Source organism: Pempheris klunzingeri, chromosome 7 (assembly GCF_042242105.1).
Source record: "Pempheris klunzingeri isolate RE-2024b chromosome 7, fPemKlu1.hap1, whole genome shotgun sequence".
In the NCBI taxonomy this organism is placed as follows: Eukaryota; Metazoa; Chordata; class Actinopteri; order Acropomatiformes; family Pempheridae; genus Pempheris; species Pempheris klunzingeri.
Window position 1 is genome coordinate 7,169,503 of NC_092018.1, and position 27,570 is coordinate 7,197,072.

Consider the following 27,570-nt stretch of genomic DNA (forward strand, 5'->3'; position numbering starts at 1 on the left):
GAGACTGGCTAGGCCATTCCAGGACCTTGAAATGCTTCTTACGAAGCCACTCCTTTGTTGCCCGGGCGGTGTGTTTGGGATCATTGTCATGCTGAAAGACCCAGCCACGTTTCATCTTCAATGCCCTTGCTGATGGAAGGAGGTTTTCACTCAAAATCTCACGATACATGGCCCCATTCATTCTTTCCTTTACACGGATCAGTCGTCCTGGTCCCTTTGCAGAAAAACAGCCCCAAAGCATGATGTTTCCACCCCCATGCTTCACAGTAGGTATGGTGTTCTTTGGATGCAACTCAGCATTCTTTCTCCTCCAAACACGACAAGTTGAGTTTTTACCAAAAAGTTCTATTTTGGTTTCATCTGACCATATGACATTCTCCCAATCCTCTTCTGGATCATCCAAATGCTCTCTAGCAAACTTCAGACGGGCCTGGACATGTACTGGCTTAAGCAGGGGGACACGTCTGGCACTGCAGGATTTGAGTCCCTGGCGGTGTAGTGTGTTACTGATGGTAGCCTTTGTTACTTTGGTCCCAGCTCTCTGCAGGTCATTCACTAGGTCCCCCCGTGTGGTTCTGGGATTTTTGCTCATCATTCTTGTGATCATTTTGACCCCACGGGGTGAGATCTTGCGTGGAGCCCCAGATCGAGGGAGATTATCAGTGGTCTTGTATGTCTTCCATTTTCTAATAATTGCTCCCACAGTTGATTTCTTCACACCAAGCTGCTTACCTATTGCAGATTCAGTCTTCCCAGCCTGGTGCAGGTCTACAATTTTGTTTCTGGTGTCCTTTGACAGCTCTTTGGTCTTGGCCATAGTGGAGTTTGGAGTGTGACTGTTTGAGGTTGTGGACAGGTGTCTTTTATACTGATAACGAGTTCAAACAGGTGCCATTAATACAGGTAATGAGTGGAGGACAGAGGAGCCTCTTAAAGAAGAAGTTACAGGTCTGTGAGAGCCAGAAATCTTACTTGTTTGTAGGTCACCAAATACTTATTTTACTGAGGAATTTACCAATTAATTCATTAAAAATCCTACAATGTGTTTTCCTGGATTCTTTCCCCCCATTCTGTCTCTCATAGTTGAAGTGTACCTATGATGAAAATTACAGGCCCATCTCATCTTTTTAAGTGGGAGAACTTGCACAATTGGTGGCTGACTAAATACTTTTTTGCCCCACTGTATATTGCTAGGAGTACATTGAAAAATTGTAGAAGAAAATTCTTAGATTTATCAGTGCCTCCTAGGGACAACACACTGTCCTCCTCATTTTTCTTTTACCTCCAGCATCCCTCATTCATCCCAGGGGGTTACTTGGCAGTAAGTAGACAAACAAGTTATTTATTGCCTCTTTATCAATGTAAACACACAAGGAAATTAATACCAAACACTTGACCGTTGGCAGATATTTGTTCAATACATTTTGACCAAACAATTTGGGGTTTTTACTTTTCGATTCTGCGTTCACTTAAACTGACCGCTGTTGTTGTTGATGCGGTTGTCACGGAAGGGATGGTTTGGAAATAGGTTGGTGATTTACTACTGCTGCCTACACGGTGTGTGTGTGTGTGTGTGTGTGTGTGTGTGTGTGTGTGTGTGTGTGTGTGTTTAAGGGTGAGTCCTTTCATGTGCGTGATGTGTGCCTGCCCTTGGGGTGTCTGTGTAAAGCAAGATTCAGTGCTTTTATTCCCTGGTTGATTTATGTGGTGACGTCTGCCTTTGCGCTCGCAATCAAATTTCTGGAAACGAGGAAGAGCCATGACTCTGTCTGCTGTGTGTGTCTGTTCCTAAATCAGTATGCACTGATCTAAAATAACAGGTGGAGACGAGCAGATATTAACCCATCCTTTCTTCCTTTTCATTTACATTGCCCTCACACACACATTCATTATGTTTTTTCCATAATATTATAAGTACTAAATTCATAGGGATAATATCTGCTCATATTGCCTTTTTCCATCATGGCACATTTAAATTAGTTATTTATAGGACTTATTTTTCATCCATAAATTGAGGCAGTATAATAGACCTATAGATATTTCTTTCTATCATATTGTTGGTGAGTTTTTCACTGAGTGTCTGCCTGGTCATTGTGCCTAAATTAAAGACTGTGATCTTTAAACACATACAGCAGTGGCAGCTGATGAATGACTGCACAGGTACAGCAGCTGTTAAACTGTAAGACAGATAGATAGATAGATCTACTTTATTGATCCCAGACTGGGAAATTGTATCGTTACAGCAGCATCCACAGTGAAAATAGCACAGTTATATAAAATAGATACACAGTAAGAAAAAAAGTAAACTCAATGGTGGAAATCCCTTCGTCTCCTCTTGACTCCTCCCTTGTCCTCCCTCCAGGCATTTGTCCTCTAGACATAGACAAGCTAACATTATCGAAGAGGTAGTTTAAAATGTGTACAAATCCTTCTCTAGCAGTGTCATCTTCAAGCTGATTGGAACCGCATTCATAATTAATCCCTAATGGAATAGTTAATAAGTCTTTGTATTTCACTCTTTATCGCTTTGTCCAGGCCTGTTTGTCTCACTTCATCTATATTGCATGTTTATAAAAACAACCGATACTCAATCAGTGGGAGGGTATTTACAGTTGCCAAATGCTGATGGATCAGATTGAAGGATGCATGCTTAATGAGGCCTTCTGATTAAAAGGCAGCTGGCGACATTTTGAATTTGGTGTGTGTATGCTCTGTTGAAATGTCCTTCAGAGGTTAAATTTGATCAACTTCATCTGAAACAGAGAGGAAGTAAGATTCAGGTTTTTAAAATTAGTGCTGTTCATACATTCCTCTGTGTCAGTTAAATGTATTTTTCCACACTGTTTAATTACATCATAGTAACCTACACGGGGTCACACATTTTTCTTCAGGATGATTTTCTCCAAAGTATTGCACTTTACACTACAAAAACAGCATATTTTCTTGTGCACGTTTTGCCTCTGTCGGGACCAGACCATAACCTTTGCAGTATTACCACCAGACTACTCACTGAAATATACAAGACCAAATAACAGCTAATGTGGCACAAAACAGTCCACAGCCAATATAGCCTGCTAATAATGGAATATGCAACCTGTGTGTGTCTCTCTCTCTTTCTCTGTCACACACACACATAATATACAATATGAGGCTTATTTTCTGGTCAGTGAAATACAGTTAGCAGTGCTTCAGTGCACTGGCTTACACAATTAGTAGCCCAGTGGATTCAGGGGATAAACTGGGTTGAAATGAGAGGCTAAAAGGGAAGAAAGAGAGAAATAGATAACACATGGTTAATTGTGTGTAACAGACCAAAGCAAAGACTAAATCTCCTCCAGCCAGTCAACACTGCATGTCGCCTCATTCGTCTGTCTCAGCAACCCTGAAGGTTTTATTTTTATGACTAATTTAGTATTGACTGGTGGGAACTTTATCTGCCACTACAGATACTGGCACTCCCCACGCTTTTCTCCAACCGTTTCCTTTTATGCAACACCGATTTTGGTTGAGTAAGTAAGGGTGCCCTTGGGCAGCATTTGACCTTAGACAGAACAATGCTGTTGACCAATTGCATCCTCAAACCCTGTCTTTTTCAAGCCAGATCCAAGTTAAGGGGCAGAACACTTGAAGTCCACAAACATGTCTTAACAGAACAGAGGTTCCTCTAAATGTGGCAGAAAATCAGCTTTCTTTTTCACAACTTTGGAGAACACAGCTGGTGTATCTTTTGTAGCCCTCAGAATCCAATAACTTATTATAAGACTTTTGTTTAAAGGAGGCTCCATTTCAAAAGAAAAGGCTATTTTTTTTTGGAATTTGCTCCAATATGATAGTGACATGAAATGGGTGAGAGAGATCAGCATGCAGCAAAGGTGCCTGAACTAGATTTGAATCTGGTTTGCTGCAGTAAGGACTCGGCCTTAAAGATACTCACTCCAGCGAGCGGAGTGCCCCAAAAAGAGGTTTCTTATGGCCAGATATATATAAGTTAACCATCTCACATTTACCAAGTGTTCTTCTCTACAGGATGAAAATAATGAAATCTGGGTATCAACTCCAGAGTTTGGTCTTGTTATTAGCTGAAATATGTTCTATTTAAACTATTTATTACATAGATATTGAGTGATACGTCAATATTCATATTGTAAACTTTGGTATCATGGAACTGGTCTCAACCACAAATTTTTGTAGGTAATAAAGGTAGAAGTTTTTGTTCAGCAAACTCTATAAGGCATGATTATATTTAAGTTGTTGTAAAGCCAGAACATCTGGGATGGAGTTGAAGGTTTAGCCTGATAACTTACCTTTGTAGGTTGCATACTTCTGTGGCTCATATCATATTTCTTTCTCTACTTTTTTTAATTGTAAAAGTTCTCTAATACTAATAGTTTATTCCATTTCTTTCTGCTTCCTTCCTTGTCATTAGGCGCCATCTTTGACGAGTCAGCACGAAAAGATGACGAAGTGTTTCGCCTTGCTGTGGCTGATCTCAATCTGAACAATGAGATCTTGGAGACAGAGAAGATCACCATCTCTGTGGAATTTGTTGATGGGAACAACCCCTTCCAGGCTGTGCAAGAAGGTAAGATGATAAGATTACTGTTTGTTGTCTTGAGGTTTGACATTTGTACATTTGAGCAACAGGCTGTAGCAGGTGCATGAGTTTCAAAGTCAGATTTCTCAGGTTCCTTTGGTGTTGACATAAAAACATGCTCAAAACAGAGCATCTGTTTGCTTCCAGACATGGTTCCATTTTGCCTTGCAAATGGTATGAATAAGCTTTTTTCTTCCTTACACTACATCTAAGGAAAATGTTTATCTCGGTACCAATGTACACCCCCTCCAAAAGTATTGGAACAGTGAGGCCAATTCCTTTATTTTTGCTGTAGACTGAAAACATTTGGGTTTGGCATCAAAAGATGAATATGAGACAAGAGATCAACATTTCAGCTTTTATTTCCAGGTATTTACATCTGGATCTGATACACAACTTAGAAGTTAGCACCTTTTGTTTGAACCCACCCATTTTTCATGTGAGCAAAAGTATTGGAACATGTGACTGACAGGTGTGTTTTGTTGCCCTGGTTTGTCCTATTACATTGATTATTCAAACAATAAATCGCGCTGAATGTCTACGTTCAGTTTCAGATTTAGGTTTTGCCTGTGCAGACTGCATTTATAATTAGAGGCGTAACCAACAAGAAAACCAGAGAGCTGTCCATGGGTGAAAAACAAGCAATTGTGAAGCTGAGAGAAGATGGAAAATCAATCAGAGTCATTGCACAAACATTGGCCATAGCCAGTACAACCATTTGGAATGTCCTGGAGAAGAAAGAAACCACTGGTGTACTAAGTAACAGACGTCGAACGGGTAGACCAAGGAAAATAGCAGCAGCTGACAACAGAAACATTGTGAGAGCTGTAAAGAAAGACCCTAAAATAACTGTTGACATCAGCATCAACCTCCAGAGGGCAGGAGTGAAGGTATCACAATCTACTGTTCGCAGAAGACATCATGAACAAAAGTACAGAGGCCACACCAGAAGATGCAAACCACTCATTAGCAAGAAGAATAGGAAGGCCAGGCTGGAATTTGCCAAAAAGTCCAGAGACAAGCCTAAAAATTCTGGGACAAAGTTTTATAGACTGATGAGACAAAGATGAACCTTTACCAAAGTGATGGAAAGGCTAAAGTTTAGAGAAAGAGAGGATCTGCTCAGGATCCCAAACATACAAGCTCATCTGTGAAACACAGTGGAGGTCATGGCAGTCAATGTCATGGCTTGGGCTTGCATGGCTTCTTCTGGGATGGGCTCATTCATCTTCATTGATGATGTAACACATGATGGCAGCAGCAAAATGAACTCAAAAGTCTACAGAGACATTTTGTCTGGCAATTTAAAGAAAGATGCAACCAAACTGATTGGGAGATCCTTCATGGTGCAGCAAGATAATGATTCAAAACGCACTGCAAAAACAACAAAGGAGTTCATCAGGGGCAAGAAGTGGGAGGTTTTAGACTGGCCAAGTCAATCTCCAGACTTCAACCCTATAGAGCATGTTAACAGTGAGGCATGGGAAAATAATTAATGTAAAACCACAAGAAAAAAAATAAAAAGAAAAAAATCGGCCTCTGTCTTTAATGTTCCCTCAATTTTCATGCATGGTTTGCATGTCCTTTGAGTTACCTTGCATCTCATAGTCAGCTGATGATGAGGCAGTGTTTTATTTATTTCCTCCACATGTTTTGTTTTAGTTTACGTTGACGTCCAGTTTATTTCATGCAAATGTAGTTTGGATGAGAAATATGTGGATACACCTGTCTACACATCTCATTTTCATCCATGTGCACATAGATTTGGATATGCATGCATGCCTGTCAAAGAATATAATTTAGCTGCCGAATAACAACAAAAACCAACAGGCTTAATTCTAAATTGAGCATTTAATAGAATCCCGTGTAACACAACTTTATGAAGTCAATAACCTTTTTATAATGTTGTAGCACAACAAATGACTTTTATATGATATTCTAATATGACTAATTCAGCAAAAGCCCCTCATGTGTAGAAGTGCAGAATTAGAGTGCACACGTGAATGAGGCCAGCAGTGCAGTTGATTACAACAGCCTTGTACTACTTTAATTAATGTTTTTTTATTCACATTAATATAAATGTAAAACAATTTACCATAAAAATGTGTCAGACCTGATTTACAGATTCACAGTACATACACATCTCCCTTTTATGTACATCAGCAAAACAAAATCCAGCTGCAAATTATGTTTGGTTTTGGTTTTTTTCTAAAACATCTTATAGACAAACACATTTTAAATAAAGGCAATGAAAGAACTGTCAGGTATATTATGAATGCTGCCACTTCATAGCATCACAAAACAAACAAGACGTAAAAGGTTTTTTTTTCATGTATTACAGTCAACTTTCCATGTAGTGTTTTGTTTCATAAGATTTGTTTGATCTCTACACAACTGTTGCTATCAACATTGTTATCTGTGTTCAGGTTAAATGTGCCATTACACGAATTATGATAACCGTTAAACTTAGGCAGAAAGATAGAGATGAGTGTATGGGTGCTACTGTGGGATTGCAGTGATTAGGTTCAGTGCTGTAGGGCAGGCACAAACACACAGAGCAACCATAACATTATTGGGGTTAAAATTGTTAAAATCAGGAATAATTAATAATTGTCAGAGATAATTAACAATTATATTGATTAATAAGATATAATGCAAACCACCTGGGGGCTCCACTTCTTTGAAAAGAAGAAACAGATAGCCAATTCAACTGCTTTAGTCTCATTAAATAACCTAAATTATCAATTTCCATAATGAGTTGCAAGATTCTGGAGTTCTTGGTAGCGTAAAGGTTGGCAATCTTCACTCTTGTACAACATTAAGAGAGATTAACATATATACTCAAAAGCATTTATTAAAAACGGAGCAAAGTCAGCCTAGCAAAATAAAATCTAACTAAATGTGCCAAGCTGTAGAACAATAGAGAAAGTGTGTGTGTGGGTGAGCGTGTGCCCCTGGTTTGGGTCAGAGGTAGAAAAAGGCACAGGCCATGAGCTAGCTGTGAAGTTAATGTGGCTGTTGGGTTTTTTGGTCGAGGACAATTTGAGTGTATGTATATTTGAGTGCGTAGGATAAAAGTGCCAGGTTAGGAAAGGATGGTTAGTTTGCATGCCCTGTGTCTGTGTGTGCAGAGCTAACATCAAGTTAGCAGTGTGGCTAACAATAACAAGACATCACATCATTCAAACTCATTCAACAGCAAAGCAAAGCAAATTCATACATGTCCATTAATAGAGTCAAACAGTTGTGCTTAGCATTGTACACAATTATCCCATGCTGTGTTGGCCTAGTTAGTTTGTTGCCTGTCCCTGGAGGGAAGAAGAGAGAAGTCCTTTGACATCCTGCTTTCTTACATGGCAAACCTGTTAATGAGCCTAGCTGGAGAAAGGTGGTGGTTTTGAAGGGTGCTCCTTGTCCTTGTTGTGTTCTAGTTGCAAGTCAGAGAACTCCATTCGCTTTGTTCCTTGCTAGTTAGCTGCATGATGCTTGAAGAATCAATTGTCAGATACCTGCTGGTGCTAAATAAGCTTGGTTCAGGCAGGCCTGTGCGTCACTGTCATGAGGTCACACTGGGGCAGAGAGCTTGCAACTGATGCCCTGCTCAACTGCAGTCCAGGACAAGGTTCTAGAAGAAGGGGTGAAGAGTTGAAGGAGGAAGCGCAACAAAGCTGGACCCTCAGCAGGGTCGCAAATTGTGCCACTGATTGATCGATGGTAGCTGACAGCTTTCACATTGGTGTGAAAACCTAAGGACTTTAGGAAACTGAGTTAAAAAGACAAAGAAACATGCCCATATGTACCAGTATCCATGACCAGAGAAACATATTTCATTGATTTCAGGTTTCTCATGAAGCAGCCAGTATGTTGACACAAAGTAAAATGGGATGATTAGCTGATCAATAATATACATGTTTGTGTGAGCCGGCACACATAGCTGGCTGCCATTTGGAATCCTCTAGTAAATTTACACACATTGCACATTGTTCATGTACTCTTTTCATTTAATTATTGAGCTCTGATGCAGGTAAGAAATGTATTCTCTGAAGAAAGTTATTCTTACAATATAGAATTTCTCGCTAAAGTTAATTATTAAAATAAACAGGTGAAGAAAGAGGTCAGAAAATGATTCAAGGTTAGAAATGTGACCATTTGACCATTGTTTGCACTATATTTCTTGAATCTAATACCATTCTTATCTCTTGGCAGAAATGTTTTATTTACTATAGATAAAAAAAACCCAAAAGCAGTGGATTTAAAGAGGCAACATGAAAAATGCCAAGATTTAGTATCCCTTCAATGAATTAATTAAAAGTAAAATTAAACTGCCCCTCATTTTGATGATGACTCCTACTTATTATTAATTATCAGCCCACTATCAACACCTCTGCACACACTGAAATGAACACACATATACAACTTTGTACTTTTCCATTATACTCCCTAACCTTAACCATCACAGCTAAATGCCTAACTCCAACCCTTACCCTTACCTTAACCTTAAAACCATTTCCTAACCTTCAAATGGTCCTTTGAAGTTGTGAGGATTGGTCAAAATATCCTCACTTTCCAAAAGTGTCCTTACTCCCAAGGTCTAAAACTCAAAGTGGTTCTCACAAAGGTAGCTACACAAGAAACACTACATTAGCCTTGGCAGAGCGAGTGAAGGAGAGAGGAGAGAATACATTTGTAAGCTTGATTGCATTTCAAACAGGCATCAGGCTGCATGCCTGTAGCAAACAAAAGTGGTCAAACTGTAAGTGTAACTGTGTGTTGAGAGATTAGCTCAGAAGACCTTATGTGAATGTAGAGTATTGTCGTATATGTGTTTGTGTTCCTCTGCCTTGTTAAGGCATTTGCTTTGATATAAGCGCTCCACAATGTTGTTTGCTAGTAGAGCTGTAATTCTTTGAAGTCCCAACTGGAATAGGGTTCTATATGTTCTATATAATCTGGACTCTGTGTGCATGTAGGCTAAATGTCTGTGTTTGTTTCCCTCTTCTTTATTTCAAGGACAATGGGGAGCTCGCATTTGAAGTGTCTTATATATAATATCAGCATTGTGTGAAATAAAGACAGTGAGTAAACAGTGATGTGACAGCACAGCAGAAGGCAGCATTTGAGCACTTGCTCTTTGACTGAGCAGACTGAGCCAACAGCATGTCCCTGAAATCCTGCAGTATGTGCTATTTTCTGTCTTTTGGTGGTCCTTGCATTTTATGTTCTTGTTTTTTTTGGGGGGGGGGGCAAGATTATTCTGTAAGTTGTTTTCAGTTCAGGGGATATTTTTGGCTGATTGTAGACAATTTCTTTGAGGAATCTCATATTGGTGCACCACTGTCTAGTACTGTTGGCTGCCATAGAAAGCACATAGGGAGAATCTGAGAGAGTTTCTCAAGAGAATACAGCATATGTATTGGCAGCACAGGATTTATTATAGCTAAAATGCCACTTATTCATTTTCTTGCGAGGGACTTCAACCAGCTAGTTTTCAATGACAAACTGGCTTTGCTTCTTCTTTTTGCTGCTTTCATTCTTGACTGATTAAACTTCTGCAGGTCTCCAGATCCTCAGTCTGTTGACTAGTCTGTGCAAATTTGTGGAAGGGTCAATAAATACTTTCCTGTCTTTCTGCCTGCCTGGTACTGAACAGACCGCCTTAGTCATTTCCTTGCCAGTCTGCCTGCCGGTCTGTCTGTTTGACCGTGCTGGCTGGTGAATTGGTTGCCTTTCTCCCTATCTGCCTGTCTATCTGTATATTTGTCTAGCCAACTGGGAACTTGGCTGGCAAATCAATTGCCGTTGTCGCTGTCTATGTCTCATATATGAGGGCTTTCGCTGCTCTGCTGAAAAGGGTGTCCTTTTAAGAAGAAACTAAAGACAATTGGTTACATCAACTTAAAATATTTTAGTTTTTTCAAAATTCTAATACTATTAAGCTTTGCATTTTGTGTTTTATAATCAAATTCCTGCCTTACAAGGTCACTGACACATTTTCCTAAATTTCCTGCACCTTTGTGTGTTCGTGTGATTGTTTGAATTACAATAAGTAGGTATACATTATAATAAGATGATACAGTTACCTCTTACTTGCTTAGATTCTGTTTACAAGACAATATACGGCAGTCAGTGGTGAAAGTGTAGCTTGAAAAATCACAAATGTCGGGGCACTGTTGGGGTTCATTAAAGGATTGCAAAAGCTAATCATTTGTAAACAGCCAGAACCTGCTGCGGTCGGTAGTGTGATTAATAGCAGCATGAACTGCCTGTCCTCTCTAAGGGCAATATTTACGTACAGGAAATGTATAGGGGTAATTTGCACCTTGCCTTTCATTCAGTTCGTGCTGGCAATCCACATGTAATTAGCACTAAGAGAGCAGCTTATTATGCAATCAGCACATTCTGTGTAAAGCAGAGCTCTGTAGGTGCAGTTCAGAGGTGGGCTTATTTGGCGATCACCAAGCTTAAAAAAAAGATATTATAAAGTAACAATGCTGCATAGAGAAACTGACTAAGTAATGTGCTTTCAAAATTAGCTTTTAAAAATGAGTGGCACATTAGAGGAAGCCCTCTCAACTGGTGTGGAGAAGCATGGGAGCAACAGGTCCAGCAGAAGCTCAGCGTGGAGGGTGGAGCTTTGTAGCTGTGATACTGAAATTCAATTCATTCAAATTTAACAAGCACAATACCACCAATGACGATCCCTCCTGTGTTTTTCTTATTAAACAAGACACAGTATTGGGTTCATTTATGATTCTGAATGTTTTTTTAATCCAATCATTTACTTAGATCAGTTAATAAAGTGCAGATCTCTAGAACGATGTGTGGTACTCTCACACTTTGTGTGCTGTCATTAAAAGTTCTGTAGAATGATTAATTCAGTTTTCTTTTTCTCTTTTCTTTCTCTTAATACATTTGCACAATTTGTACATGTTCTTCAGAAGGGCAAGATTTTGAAATCACTCACATTTAATATTTAATAAGTAAATATTTGAGGGATCCTCCTGCTAAAGCCTCAAAAAATACGGCCTTTGCCTTCCAATTACATGAATGATTTACATCTGGTTCAAGTTGTGTGACTGACTTGTTTTAACCCAGATGGAAGTGTAGCACAGTTCACTGTCTAACTCATAACATAGCAGAATGTCGAAGGGACATTAATATATACTGTATTAGAGGACCAATAATTCAATAAGGGGACAATAATTCAAGGAACAGGATGCCAAGTTAGAGAGTCTCACCTTTGTCTAGCTTGCATCTCTGCAACACAACGTTAGGACTTACCCTCTGTTTTCCATTAAGCAGTAAAACCACTATACTGAAGTGAAAAAACTCTAATAATGGAGACCATGTAACAATAAAGCCCTCCAACTAGATTTTAAAAAGACTTGTGTATTTAAATACTGTGTCCTATGCCCTGATGACCGTGTGTGTGCGCATGCATGTACGTGCGTGTCTGAGTGTGTGTGTATATGCGTGTGCATGTACAAAATTGTGTCAGAAGTGAGTAAAGGGGCTTGCATAAAATCACTCTCCCTGTCTCCCTGTCTTCCTCCCGCATGGTGCTTAATTGTGTGTCTGCTCCTGTCACTTATATTCACATTTCACTCTCTACAACCTATACCCCCACCTTCACAGTGACCCAGCTAGACATTACTTAGAGAATGGGTGGAGTTGTGTGCCCATGTCTGTATGCATGCCAGTGTGTGTCTATTCATGTCTCCATTGATTAAAGCAATGAGAATCGCCTAATTGGATAACAGTCTACGGAAAGGTTGGGGGCGAGGAAAAAGAGCAGGATGAGCCCACAGGAGGGAGTGAACTCAATAGTTGTCTCAGTTTATTTTTCATCTCAGTTTAGTCTTGACACACAGGGCACACAATCGTGTTTATGCACACAGAGCCACACACACAGATTGATAAAAAAAGAACCCCCTCTCACCTTTACTAGAGTGTGCAGACTGAAAACTATATAATAGTTCTGACAGACGCTGCCAACATCTATGACTACCTGTTTGTTGTTTCTATTCTTCTGAATGTAGGAGTCATCATCAAAATGAGGAGCAGTTTAATTTAACTTTTAATTAATGCACTAAAGAAATAATCCCAAGTGCAGAATGCACATGAATGACTCATCTAAGAATATGATGAATTCTCTGAACAATTATTTCTATGATTACCTCTAAGATTTAAGGATTTGCTGCTGTTTGTTTTATATCATTGCAAATTTCATTGGGTTTTGTATTGTTGGTTGAACAAAACAAACAACTTCACCAGTTTCACCAATACGTAATTGGCCTATTAATTGATCATGCAAATAATTGTTAGGTGCAGCCCTACAGCAAAGACTTGATCATTTGCTTACATGTTAATTTGTTAAATGTGTCCTTAAAATGTCATATTTATACATTTATCGTAAATGGCTGCTGAGAAGATTCAGCACCATGGACAGAACCAAACATATCAGTAACATAACAGTCAGAGAGGCTCACACTGGACAACAGAAAAATGTGTTTTTAAGCAATGAATGGTGAGATACACTATTAAATGGACCTTAGGAAACCTTATTTGCTAATCTTTAACATTTTCAAGGACAACACTTTATGCTAAGTTAACGACATTAGACCAGAAGAGCCCCACAACATGTTTTGGAGTTACCAGTTAAGTAGTAGTACAGTGAATCCTTAGTTATCTTAGTTACCACTTTAGTCGTCTCTCACAGTATTTGTGGTGAGCTGAGAAAACACATGAGATACTGTGTGGTGGTGTAAGTAGAATAAAGAGGCGTGTATTAACCTTTTCCATTTGCCACCAATCTAAAACCGTAAACTGATTCACAAACAAGGGAAATAGTGGCATTTAGCGATGAGATTTAATTTCCAGTTTATATCCATTCTGCAGTCCCAATGTTGCTTTTTTTTAATCACCTTTTTTTCTCAAGATATTTGCTTGTATTAATTATGAGGGCTGCTAAAGCAAAATGGGATATGTATAAAAACGATAATAGAATGCGCCATCTTCTTAAGTTCTTAATTAAAGTTTCAGTGGACCAGAGTGACTGAAATATATATTTAGAAGATTTGTCATCTTTTCAATTTATCTATTCTGACACAGTGGGACTGGCAGTAACGATGTGGTATAGTGCTAAAGTCAGCATGAAGCAAATGCCTTAAGGGTGTGAGAAACACTTGACTGCATGAGTGTGATGAGAATAACTAAACCAGACTTTGTCACATTGATGAGTACACTGTGATAATGATAATAACACATTAACAAAAACAAAACTTCGTAAAAGGGCAGCCCTTTTGAAATACAAAAATAATATTCTCCTCATTACGAATATTTTCTTCATCTACCTCCAATGTTTCTCTCTCATCCCCCTCTCTATCCTCTTCTGTTTTGGCTGCATTTTTCCTTAGAATATGCCAGTGTTACATGATCCTCCCTGTTCATAGAACATTAATGTGCCACTTAAAAGATTTAGAAGGCCCCCTCCTCAAGTGGAGTCTTCGTCCAAACAAAAGCGTCAGAATCAGCAGAAAAGTCGCAGTACTGGATTGGAGACACACATAATACTGAACATTATTGACAGAGAATTGATTTAGTGCATATAGATAGTGACATTGTGGATAGAGCAGATAATGGCATCACATTTGGTGTTTTAGGCTTTGATTTGTTTACGCTGTTACAAATGTCAAGTTCCAGTGGGATCTCATGTTGGTTGAGAATAATGGTACTTACCTTGTTGTGGGGTAAGTGTAACCGTAAAGAAGTGTTGTTGTTTTCTTGTTTATGTAACTTCATGGTTAATTTGTGGAAACTTTAAAACATGTTTATGTCTTTACTCTCAGGCTTTCGAAGCAGTTTAACCCTTGAGCATATTCTGTAGAAACTAAATTATCTGGCACATTTTTAGCTACGTTGTGGCTTTCCCAAGACAATCTCTTTGGACCGTCACAGCTCCACTATTCTTGCTCTTGTGTAATCTGGGTCCTGACTCTGACCGAAAGCTTGTGAGTCACTTGTTTGGAACATGAAGCCTTTTACCCAAACAAACACTCGAGGGGCACTGGGAAATGGTTATTGAAAAAAGCAGGCTATGGCTTTGACTTGACAGCAGATATAAATCTTTCCTTTTACTCTTTTACATTGAGGGTGTGTTTTCTGTTCAAAAACCAAAACATCTCGAGTCATGTAGATCTATAGTTTTTTTTTTTTTTTTGTTATAAAATAACCTAATCTGTCAATCAGTAACATGCAGTCACTCACAGCTGCATCTGACTGCCTCTGTATACTGACCTGTGAGAGAAAACCAACACAGCCTTCACTTTCCGTTTCCCCACAATGCAATTTGACACACATGAATCAGACTTGCAGTGAAATTAGCTACCATGGAAACTGGGGCCAATATCATTTAGTCTTACTCCCCATTCTTATTCCTTGCCTCCTTCTTCCATGTTTCTCTGTCTATGTCCAGCATCTTTGTGTCTGCCATCTCTGTTGTGAATGCTCAGAAATGGCTCGTTAGCTGCCATAGAGACCAAAGACATCTCATTTTCTAAGGCCGTTCCATCACTCAGAGTCTGGAAGCCCTCCCCCTTCTGCCATCCTCCCTTCATTTGTCCATTTATCTAACTTCCTAACAAACAACTGTATACACAAGCCAAACACGCGCACACAACCACATGTCTCTATCTTCCCACTGACACAGTGTATAAAAAGACCTATTGGGGTCAAGTAAAATGGTCCCACAAAACACTGTGGGCCCGACACCGTGAGTGTTCTAGTGTTATCCCAGTTTAGTTGCCCCATTCAGTAAGTAATATAAGATATAAGAACACACATGCACACAGACACACAGACACACACACACACACACACACAAAAGCATGATGAAACTACAAAGATGTTAACCTCTCTGTTCTTTTAGCTTTATATATTTTTTTCTCATCTCTCCTCCCCGCTTCATCTCTTTCTCTCTTAGTCTTTGTCTTTATTCAGTGATAAATTGCAACAATTCAATTAACCTCCCTACTAATCATGGGAGGTGGGTGGTTGAAGGGCGGGTGAGTTGGTCGAGGAATGGTGGAGGGATGTATCCATGGCAACACTGCCGTTTTACAAGAGGCAATATGATGCTATTTTGTCCGTGCATGTGTATGTGATGGAGTCCAGCAGCTGACAGCTGGGGACAAATCAAATCCAACCAGACTTTTGTGGCTTTGAATATTGTGTGTGTGTGTGTATGCACACTCTGTTGGTGGTAGGTCTGTTGATTGGTTGGTAGATAGAAAATGTCATTTGAATAGAAGTCAGAAGTGCATCTCTATTGAAAGGTTTCCTTCCTGCCCCTACTGAGCATTGACCAGTGCATGCTCTTTGTCTCTCTGCCTTTGTGTCAGTCTGTATGGCTGCATGACAGCCAGCTTCCCCTCTTTAAATACATAAACACAGTCCTTCAGTGCAGATGGAAAAAGATCACCGTGAAATTATTTTTGTTGTGGCTTAAAGCACCACTATCCTTCAGCTGAATGCATTTTTGAATGCTTTTTTGCCCTTAAGACATGAATTACTTCCTCTAAATTGACATTCAAATTGTTGGACCAGGTGAGAAAGTGCATAGACCTCCTGGAGTGACATCATTCTTTCCCTCCTCCCCTGAAGACCTTAAAGAGACGATGATGGCGATGTCTGGCCATTGCACTGTGACATGGATACAAATAACTCCATATTTGAAGGCTGATGGCATTTTACCCCTTTTACATGTGCAAGTAAAGCAACAACAGTCACTGCCACTGCTGTCAGATGTCACTGCTTCCCCTCCTTGTTACGTTAAAGTGTTGAGAATTAAATCTGTAATTCTGACAGCATTTCTTTTGTTTTACTAATTGTACATGGTTGCATTATGTAAATCATGCTGATATCGGTCTTCATATTACTGCATCTTGTCACAACAACATAAAGCAATACAACAAATCAAGCTGTTTAATAGATTTGCCAAGCCCTGCCTCTGGTTGATCTGTACAGTATACCTCACTCGGCTATTTGAGTGTAACTGCATGATGACAGCTTCACATGTATAATTACTGGATAAGCACATTTATATTATCACTTGTGCTTATTTTAATAATTTTATGGTATAATTCAATCACACTTGAATTCTGGTCTTGTGTGGCCTGCCCCTTTAGCTTCAGGATCAGGATCATCGGGATCATCAAGATGTTTTTTAGCAAGTGTGAGATGTGCCTTTGTGTTCTTTTTGGTCAGCAGTGGTTTTCACCTTGGAACTCTCCCATGGAGGCCATTTTTGCCCAGTGTCTTTCTTATTGTTGAATCATGGACACTGACCTTAATTGAGGCAAGTGAGGCCTGCAGTGCTTTAGATGTTGTTTGGGGTTCTTTTGTGACCTCCTGCATGAGACGTTGATGCACTCTTGGAGTAATTTTGGTAGGCCGGTAGTCCTGGGAAGGTTCACCACTGCTCCATGTTTTCTCCATTCGGGGATAATGGCTCTCACTGTTGTTCGCTGGAGTCCCAAAGCCTTAGAAATGGCTTTGTAACCCTTTCCAGACTAATAGATGTCAATAACTTTGTTTCTTGTCTGTTCTTGAATTGCTTTAGATGGGGGCATGATGTGTTGCATTTTGAGATCTTTCAGCCTACATCATGCTGTCTATTTAAGTGATTCCTTGATTCTACAGCTCTGGCAGTAATCAGGCCTGGGTGTGGCAAATGAAATTGAACTCAGCTTTCAAAAATGTGGTTAATCACAGTTAATTCATGATTTAACAAGGAGGGCGCAATTACTTTTTCACATAGGGCCAGGTTGGTTTGGATAGCTTTTTTCCCTTAATAAATGAAATCATCATTTAAAAACTGCTTTTTGTGTTTACTCAGGTCATCTATGTCTGATATTAAAATTGGTTTGATGATCTGAAACATGTAAGTGTGACAATAAAGCAAAAACAGAAGAAATCTGTAAGGGGGCAAATACTTTTTCACACCACTGTAGTGCTGTTTGAATATCTATCTAAAAAACTCAGTGTCATGCAAATTTTCCATTTACAGGTGTTGCATACATAAAACATAGCACTTGTCTCTGTCACTGTCTTTGTCTCTCTATCTCTTCTCCACAGTTTTACACTGCCATCTCATCTATCACTGGGGAAATGATTACAGGCTTCCATTTGGCTAATGGTTGATGCCCAGTTGACAAGCCGTCAGTCAGACCACTGAGTTACCATAGTGATAGCTCAAACTACGCTTCCTCCTTGACAAATGGATGACACACGTAAATCACCTGGCTGAGACTGGTTGAGAGACAGAAATAGGAGTGATAGACGTGAGGAGATGAAAAGGTTTTACCGAGGGGATTTCTCCTGTTTTGGGGGCATTATTGGTGCTGTTACTGGGAGTTCCCCACGGCATGATTGCACACATGCCAATACGGCCGCTTGCACACACACACACACACACACACACACACACACACACACACACACACACACACACACAACAGAGTTTCAGGGTCATGCAGGTGAAGGTGGAGAGGAGTGAGCCATGAGAAGGAATTTAATGAAATGCTCTGAAGAGCCAGTGCACTGGTACCAGCCGTAGTCAAGCACATAAAGTGGCAGATAGGCAGAGCGATAAATGATGCAGAGAGATGAAATGAGAGAGAGTGAGATACAGAGAAAAAGCAGAAAAAAATGAGAAGCTCTTTCCTCTGTGATTTGGGGAAGATAATTGGAAGAGGGAATGGTGAATAGGGATGTAAATGAGCTGTTCCACTGTTAAATTGTCTCTCCCTGCTGCACTTGGTGCCCCTCTTGGTGAAGAGTCAATAATGACTGAAATGCCAGCACCACATTCAACACAATGTGTACTCTCATACCCATATACATGTATAACCTACAGTTTAGAAGTAACTTTATTATGTGAAATCATATTGCTGCTGAATTGTTCTTGATCAGCACCCGCAAAAACTGGATGCAGCATTATAGCAAAAATTCAAGTATCCAGTCAAATCCAAAATGTTCTTTTTATTCAACATTTGCCTCATTCTTTTTGCCTGGAATGTTTTCCATTACTTTAATTTCCAGGTCAAGCGTTCTTGGCTAAATAGACAAAAATGTACTTGTTAGATTGTTCTTTAGTTGTCAATTGATGATGACTATATCTGCTTCTATTTCTTTTTCTTGAATTTTTTATAGCACTTACAGTCCTTCATTTCAAGGTCTGAGCTGTTAGTACGCCTTAAGCAGACCTCAAGAGATCACCTTAGCTTGAAAAAAACCCTTATCTTTATCCTGTATTTGCTGTTGCTGACTATATTTTTTAGCCCTACTCTCCAGCGTAAATCTGGTGCCCTGAAGTCCTCAGTTAGGACATCTCAGGTCATACGTTAGAAATGACACATTCAGTAATTATGAAGAACTTTACTGTTCTAACTTCAAGGCCAAGCCATTCAATATACCTCTGATTAAACTATGTGCTCAAGTGCTTGATGGTGTCTTCTCATCCCTGGACAACTATAGGGTATTAGGTTTCTTGTCTCAATGCACCCTCTTTATTGTTCTTTCCTCAAGTCTGCTGCTGCCCATTCTTTCACTTGAGGGTGACAGGGTGGGAAAAAGAGTGCTAGAAAATTTGAGACAAACAGGTTGAACAATGGATAAATCTCTGCAGACGTCTCCCTTCGTTCCCTCCAACAGCCCAGCAGGCCCAGCAGAGCTGCGCAGGCATAAAGGATGTTGTTTTAGACAGGAGAAAGCACTTAGTTCCCTCTTCACACCTTTTAGTCAGAGGGCCTTCTGAGAGTCAGACAGAGAAAGAAGGACAAGACTGAGGAGAATAACAGAGGGTTGAGAGGTTATGGAAGGTGAGTGGTGAGAAAAAAGGTAGAGGCATATGCCTCTTTCCCTAGACAAGAAAAGAGGAGACAAAGCAAAAGATGTTGAGAAGATGGATAGAATAGAGGAAGAGAGAATTAAATGAAGATGACAGGAGAGAAGGATTGATGGGTGAAGCAGAGAAGGGAGGAGATAGGCTAGAAAGAGAAGAGGCAACAAGGGATGGGATGGGAGGTTTAAGTAGCCATGTACGGCCAGTTGGCTTTGAAATGTGAATCATTGTGAATAATGGGCTCAAAGTTGTCATCAAGCACAACAATATTTTGACAGCTAAAGAGAGAGAGCAAGTGAGAGGAGAAAATGAGAGCTGGTAGAATTTTAAGTCAAGAAAAACTGTAAAAAGATGAGGATTGAGGAGAGGAAAATTAGGTGTTTGGAAGAATAGGTTAGAGGTGAGAGGAGGGAAGAATTGAAAGAAAAGACGACGGAGTAGAGATGCACAAATAGTTGGGCAATGACACCTACGATAGTTATTTTCTTTGTAAGAGGACTTGAGAAAGTGTTGGAGGAGCTTTAAAGGAAGAGAGAAGGTGTCTTAGCAGAATAGCGCCAGAAGAGGGATGTCCATGAGCTGAGAAGTACCGTAAAAAATGACTAGGTGGACTAAGGTGCAAACAAGTATGGAGGCAGAGAGGAGTGGATGATGGAGGAAAGATTGGGGAAAAAATGAGAGCTACTCTTGAGTGGTGAGGATAGGAAAAGAGGACACACGGAGTGTTTGCTGTGTATTATCATGGGGCCACAGTGGTTAAAGCATTCTGATATGCTGTCTGTTGAACACTAATGGCTCTCTAGTTTCCCTGTGTCTATGTGCATGTTCTTAGCATCCATCAAGCTGCAACCAAATCACAAATTTCCTTTGGGAAAATGGTTCCTTGGGTAAAGCTTCTTAAAAGGCAACCTGCCATCTAGTTTGTGTGAAATAACCTTGTGTAGCCACTAATTCATTCATATTTTATCAATGTCCTACAGAGACCACAAGCACTTAATGGGGTAGAGAGTTTTTGCACCCACAGGAATGCTGGTGTGCACTCTTTCCTCAGAGGATGCCAGTCACCTTAACTAGCTGTCCTAATTCATTTTGCATTTGAACACCTGTAGATTGTACATCTAGCAGACATCTCAGGATGCTTATGCTCACAAATTCTCCAAAGCAAACAGACACCACTGCTGCACTAGACTGTACAAACAACAAATGAAATCATTGAAGTTTACTACTCAGTTTCAAATACCATTTGCGTATCGAGCATGCTATTGAGTAGTGATGGAAAGCAAAATGAAATTGAAACATGTTGAACCAGATGAATAACCATTAACTCAACTCAGTGTGACTTCATTGCTCTCTCTGTTGTAATATCAGGGAACATGCATTGAAAAGTGTAGTTTGAAAGAAACTGAGGCTTCATCACTTAAGGTGAAAGAGGCATATCCATCAATCACGAGAATGAACAGAAAATTGCCAAGCAAATTTAGGACCAACATTAATCACACAGCTCATTGTGGCAAAGGCATGTGGATTAGCAAAATTTTGATTTTGACAGTCTGAAACAAGAGAAGCCATAATAAAACAGTGGGAGTAAAAAGGAGGGAGTCTATGTGTGTATTTTTCTTTTTTTGCAACAACTTTTCATCTGATCTACTACACACTTGGTGGATGTGTGGCTGAGGACCCGAGGATTAGCAGTGTCAAATGGGAAGTTGGATGTGAAAGATTAATAAATGTTAAATAACTAATAATGTTAAAGTTATCATTAAAGTAGACATGTAGCTGATCTTGACCTCTCAAATATGGGGGTCTCAAATACCTCCTCTCAGCTTCTCTATCTTAGTGTGTGTGTGAGACCTCTCCAGATTATTCAAACATAACAAGTGTTTCAAAGACTGTGGTGTTTTGTGTGAAAGCAACCAAAGCATTATACTCACTTATTTTGCAGATTGCAATTGCAAGAAGAAAACCATATTACTGGGAAAACCTCAAGTCAGTCAAGGAAATTTGTATTGTGATGCTGGGATAGACAGTATTGGCTGCCACCCTTCAATCACACTGTGGCTCAGCGCTTTTCACATTCGGCTCTGGATGTAAACAAAATAAATGCTGGACAGCATTCAGGATTTTTTTTGTGTTGCAGATGAACAGACCCAGCAATGTGAGTATGTGTTACCACATTAGAGATATGACCATTCACAAGACTTTTTGATATGGTTTAATACATTCATGCTCATTCACGCTCAGTGTTTTACAGGAGGGGGTATCTTTTTTTTCTTGCTGATATTTTGTTTTCTCTGTTTCAGCAAACAGGTGGGCTATCTGTCAGATATGTTTGAACCCATAAACACATTATAAACAGCTTTGTAACAAATATGTGAGCGTCTGCATTTGGTGAACATCAAGATTTTTCCTACTCTAATTTCCGTTCACTGGCTAGCGTGCAACTTGAGGTCAGGAAGCAGCTACATGTGTTGTGACAACTTATGAGTCCGAGAAGGTTGTAAAGATCAGTGGGTTGATAATGAAAAAGATAAAACAACATTAGCTTTATATCTTATGCCACCAACTGTGTCTGTAAGCATGAAGCATTATAAAACTGGCCTCATAATTAGTGACATATGTTATTGTAGCACAAGACCTTGTCTCCATGGGTTCTCCAGCACTTACCGACTCAGCCACCAGACCGCAGTTCAAACTCAGACAGTTTATTTTTAATTCCAACACAAAGTCCAAACGCCAGTCGAAATGTGCGGTCCTCCCGTGTAGCTCTCGCTCTGCTGGCTCTCTGGGCCATATATCTCCTCTGCCCCAGGTCCCGGCGTGGTACTGCTTAAAAAGAGAGAGAGGCAATTTACTCCACCTGTTCCCAGGTGGGCTGGTGTCACTTACCTCTCTCCCGCGCCGTCTCCTGGACCAGCCCTGCAACTCTCCCTGTTGCAGCTGAGCTCAAAACCAGCCCACACCTCCACAGTTATTTTCTGGTTTACAGCAAACAATTAAATGCATTTGCTCTTTACACTTCATTAACATATTGACATTGTCATTAGGGAAGGCTAATACATACCAAACATACCAAAGAACAGTATTGTCAAAACCACTACCCAAGGCTGGTGGTTTGAGGGTATAGTTGTGTGGGCTTTGTCCAAAGGGATCCCCAGTGTGAAAGACTGAAAAAAATCCACCTAACCCTAACCCCTCGTGAATGACTGAAATGATGGGTCATAAAAACCACCAGCCAGCTCTCACACTCTGCATAGCTTAATTGATTTACACCCTGTACACTGCTTTGTGCACTGAGTGTGTAAATCGAAGGAAGATCAAGATGGTGAGAGAGACATAAGTGGCGAGGGAGAGCATGTGAGTGTGTGTATCCCTAAGGCAGCAATATGCACAGCATCTGTATACAGAGAGTGTATTAAAGTGTTAAAAGCTTCATTAAGATTTGTTTTGGCCACCAGCATGTTAACACATGTAGCAATGCACACACCATAATCTCACACAAGCAAGCGCCTGCTTGTGTGAGATTATGGTGTGTGTGCATTAGTTAATGGATTGATTTTCTGATACATAGATACGTATAATGTACCGTATAGTGTTTTCCATTTCCAATAAAAAGCACCAAGGCCTTTATATTTTCATATGGTGTTTTCAAACTGATGTTAATATAATTTTTAATGTTTGACACGTGGGAGTCCAAACTCCAAGTCTGGGGAACCACTGCAAGACCAACAGTAGCTTTTTTAATGGATAATCAAATTACTGATGGCTTTTCAGTAAGCTAATCTTGTGTGACAAACATGATGGTTTCTTAGACTGCTGATTGTATAAGCTTATCAAAATCAGTTCAATCTTGTTAATAAACAGCCACCTTCAAAAGGTAGTAAAGAGAAGATCAGTTATGAGGTATGTTTGTGTTTGGTATTACCTTTCCCTTTGTGGTACAGTGTCTGTATAAGTTGATTTGGCCTTATACTTGATTTGTGTGGTAATGCACTGTATTTCTAAATAATCCCGTATTTCTGTTTTTATAAATTACATGCAACTGTTTCATACTCAAGGGGTGTGTACAAGAGGGTGTTTTTTGTTTTGAAGTGTCAAGAACAAAGAAAAAATGGGAAAAAGAATGTTTGTTTTCATATTCAAAATATTTACATTTAGAAGATCAAATTTGCATTTTTACCAGATATATTACAAATTGTGTGTACTTCACATTGCTGCTGGCAGTTTTCTACAGCATGCCTTTCTTAAATGCCTGTCTTTGTTTTTTTTATTGCCTGTAGTGACTGGGCTGCTGCAATCCAATGAGCCATCTTACATGATGACCATCATTTAAGCACCAATAGCACAATGTCTTCCCTTGATCTTTCCTTGACACTTAACAAATCCCTGTGAGATGGTGGTGACAGAAAAACACAGAAGCAGCCTAGAAATCTTATCATATCATTTGAGTAAAACCATTAGTAAAACATTGATATGATGAGGAAAGTGGAGACTTCACCTTACAATAAACTCCTACCACGATCTTTATAGAGGGTTGATTAATCATCCAAGAATAGTCTGCCATGGGGAACCCACAATTACTGGCTTTTGTCCAGACAGAGGCTTACCACTGAAGGATCTTTGGCCTGTTTGATTCCCAACTATCTCCATGTAGAAATTAAAATAAGGGTATTGATTTCTGATAGCTGGAGTTTTTGTTGTGAGTGGTCATTGCTGGAATGGATTAAAGAAAGTTACTGATGTTGCAGTCAGTAGAGTTATGAAGTATGCAGCTAGCAAAAGTGTAAGCCTTGACATTACAGCAGTAATTTCAGCCAGAAGCATCTACTGCTTGCAATCAGTGTCAAAAGTAAGAGCTTGGATTTCTTTATTTGTTGCTCTGCTGACCAGGCTGTGATTTCCTGTGTTTGTTGGAAAGTGACGGCATGGTGCCACAACTGGAGTGCTGATCAATTTTACCGTGGGCCTCTGCCTGCTGGCATGGAATGATGGTGAGTCAAGTATATCCTCTGACAGACAGAGCTCAGGAGAACCATCACAACACTGCTCACTGAGGCTGTCATCTAAAGGCAAAACGATCAGAGGAGAGCACTGAAAGATATCCCATCAGTGTTTACCCTTGAATGGCTCAAATAGCTGTCCAGGCATGCAGGTGGGTTTTCTGTGCTGACAGTAGCACACTCAGTGCCAAGGAGGATGAAACCTGTCTGGTGGTGATTACGCAGGGACAAGGGCAGCAGAGGCAAGCGGAGTGTGACGAAGCCAACCTTGGCTTTCATTATTGTCATACTGGTCACTAAAGAAGAATAGATGAGTAGTAGACACTGTGTAGCCTGTACTAAAGACCAGTTCCCAAATATATGACTGAAAATATTCAGTGCTCAGACATGCAAAGATGAGTTGTGAAGCCTAAAGAGCTCCATTAGAATGCAAAGCCTATGTAAAACTTAGCTTACTATGCCATTCTTTAGAAAATGGATCAGCAGTAATGGAAAGCATACATAATTTGTTGTACATGGGATAAAGCATGCAAAAACCCCAGTATGGTCCTTCAAGCAGAGACATGAAGAGCCTTGGCTGAGTCATAAAAGCCAAATGAGAGAGAGAGAGAGAGAGAGAGGGCCCACAATACAAGTCAAGGTTGAGAGAAAAAAGTGATGCACCAAATTTCTCTCTCTCTCTTTTTCACCCTCGCTGTCTCTCTCTCAATTCCTTGCCTCAGCTCTGAAAGATGGTGTGTACAGCATAGTAATGAATTGGTCGCACTCCCCCAAAGCCTGGAGAATGGGACCCATTAAACTGCATTAAAACACAATAAGGCCTCTGTGTGTCTGTGTGTGTGTGTGTGTGTGTGTGTGTGTGTGAGACTGACTGAAAGCCAATACTTCACTTCCTCTCGCCCTGTATTTCATTCTCATTCTTGATTTCTCATTCATCCTCTGTCTGGCCCCATGGCTCTCTCCCCTCTCTGTGCCCTGGCTCCCTCCTGTCCCTTTACCTCCTACTGCCCTCCATCCTTCCTCCCTCCCTCTGTCCTCTTTCCACTTCTCCATTCTGTGTCAGCAGCTAAGCACAGCAGCTCTTACAGTCATCCTCTCTGCCAACATTTTCTCCACATGTCTGATTAATATTCAGTGCATGCATTTTGATTTATTAATAATTTTGTTGTCTGCTAGCAAATCCAAATGGCTGATGTGCTTCCTCTCTAATCAGATTGTGTGCATTAATGTATGTGTATGCATTTTGTGTGCTTAATCTGTTTGTTCTTTTCTGGATGTACGGGCATACAGTTTGTCTTATTTCATTGTGTATTTGTGTGCGCCCCTCTTTGTGTCTTTGTTAGGTATCTGCATATGTGTGAGTGTGTGTGACTCCATACCCTCTCCCGTGTGTTCAAATGTTAGGGGATTAGGAGGCATGACTTCCAATTTCCAGACACTGCCTCTGTGCCTTTCAACCCTTAGACTTCTAAAACAAACAAAAAAAAAAGACTTAGTGAGGCTCAGCCCAGCACATAGCACAACACAACAAACCAGACTGTAAAGTGGAATTCACAACACCACGGGAAAAGAAACAAACAAGCACCCCAAGAGCTGCAAAAAAACGTATGAATATAAAAAGCTGATTTCTTCAGATCATTTCTATCCTCCTCCTAGACAAATCTGTGTTTCCATTTACTATTTTGCCAGTGCCATGCATGAAGAATATGAAGGCTTAAAGCAGATTTAAATTTAATCTTGTCAATATCTAGTCACCAAATCGAATTATGGCTGTACAGTACGTGCCATTCTAAGGGCACTCAGTATGATCTTTAATAACCTGCAGTGACTAGTAGTAATTTGAAAGACATTAGGAAACCAGTAAGCCTCATTGCAACAGCACCTTCCAAAGTTTTCAATAAAATAGAACAAACAGAAACATTTTGTAAATAAGTGATTACTGTGATAATTACGCTGCTTTGTGATTTCCTGTTTTGGCTTGGAAATGAGCCGTGTCATCTTAATATAAATGGACTTAAGTTCAGTTTGTCTGTTGTGCCCATAGTATCAAAGAGATCTCTCTCCAATGGTGCTTCTATGGGGATCAATGAAGCTGTCTCATACAGACAATGAAATACTTTTTTTCCCAGCAGGAAGGAAAAAAAATGTCTGCAGTGTGGCAATTCTTTGATCTCAGGAAAGCAGTGTGCCAGCTTGCAGTGCTGACAGTGGAAGAGAGGTGAAGACGCTCCGTAAATCCCGCCAGAAGCAGAAGTGAGGCAAGACAGTAAATGACTTAATAAAGCTTTATTTCATTTGTTATTGAGGCCTAATTAAAGGGTGTTTTCACTGACAAGCGGGTCAGCTACAGGTCCTTTGGTGTCTGTTAGAAGATTCAGGACAAATTAAATACTGGGTTTGTTTTTGTCTGGGTTGCAAACTTTCTCACTCTAGGAATTTTAATGTTGATAGTCTTTGAAATTCATCAAAAACAGTACTGTTTTATCCCCCTGTGAATGCATTGTTGTCTTATCTCTAATGGGTAAGTCAATAGGTCCCTATTGTAGGTAAAAGTTTGTGTGTATAAGTGTGTATTTACTGTTTGTGAAGAGAACATTTTCACCAATTTCCATTGAGGAAGGCAAACTGTAAAAAAATAAACATAGAGCACATCATGAACGTCTTTAGTTCATGTGAACTCCTTGGATCTTTATCCATCCACCATCCTCATTTCCCTTTGCTTATTATTATTATTATTAAGTATTTAGCTATTAGGTACTCAATCAAATGCATTGGGCACACATGAATGCTTATTAGTTCACTGCCCACACTAATGGAGAATCAAATCAATGAAAACCTGAATATCCAGCAGAATTTTACAAGGTCATTTTTGACGAGCTGAACCAAAAGAGAGAGAACAGAGGGAGAATGGAGACATATGCAGAAAGACAACATGTTCTGCAAGTCGGCATGCTTCAAGAGATCTGTGTAATACAGAGTGGAAAGTCATGTTCACGGTCTAACCAGTGCACTAAAGGATTTATGTTGCAGTTGCAGTGACAGGGTTAAGGCTCATGTTGCGTGCCCTAATGGACACA

General features: G+C 39.9%; 1 protein-coding gene across 1 annotated transcript in view; it reads left to right on the forward strand.

Annotated features, from left to right (window-relative positions):
* grid2 (glutamate receptor, ionotropic, delta 2) overlaps window positions 1-27,570 on the forward strand; it is a 442,371-nt gene that overhangs the window by 74,254 nt on the left and 340,547 nt on the right. Inside the window, exon 2 of the mRNA XM_070834212.1 lies at window positions 4,427-4,582. Within this exon, the coding sequence (XP_070690313.1) occupies window positions 4,427-4,582 (156 nt within the window). The remainder of the gene's footprint in view (window positions 1-4,426; window positions 4,583-27,570) is intronic.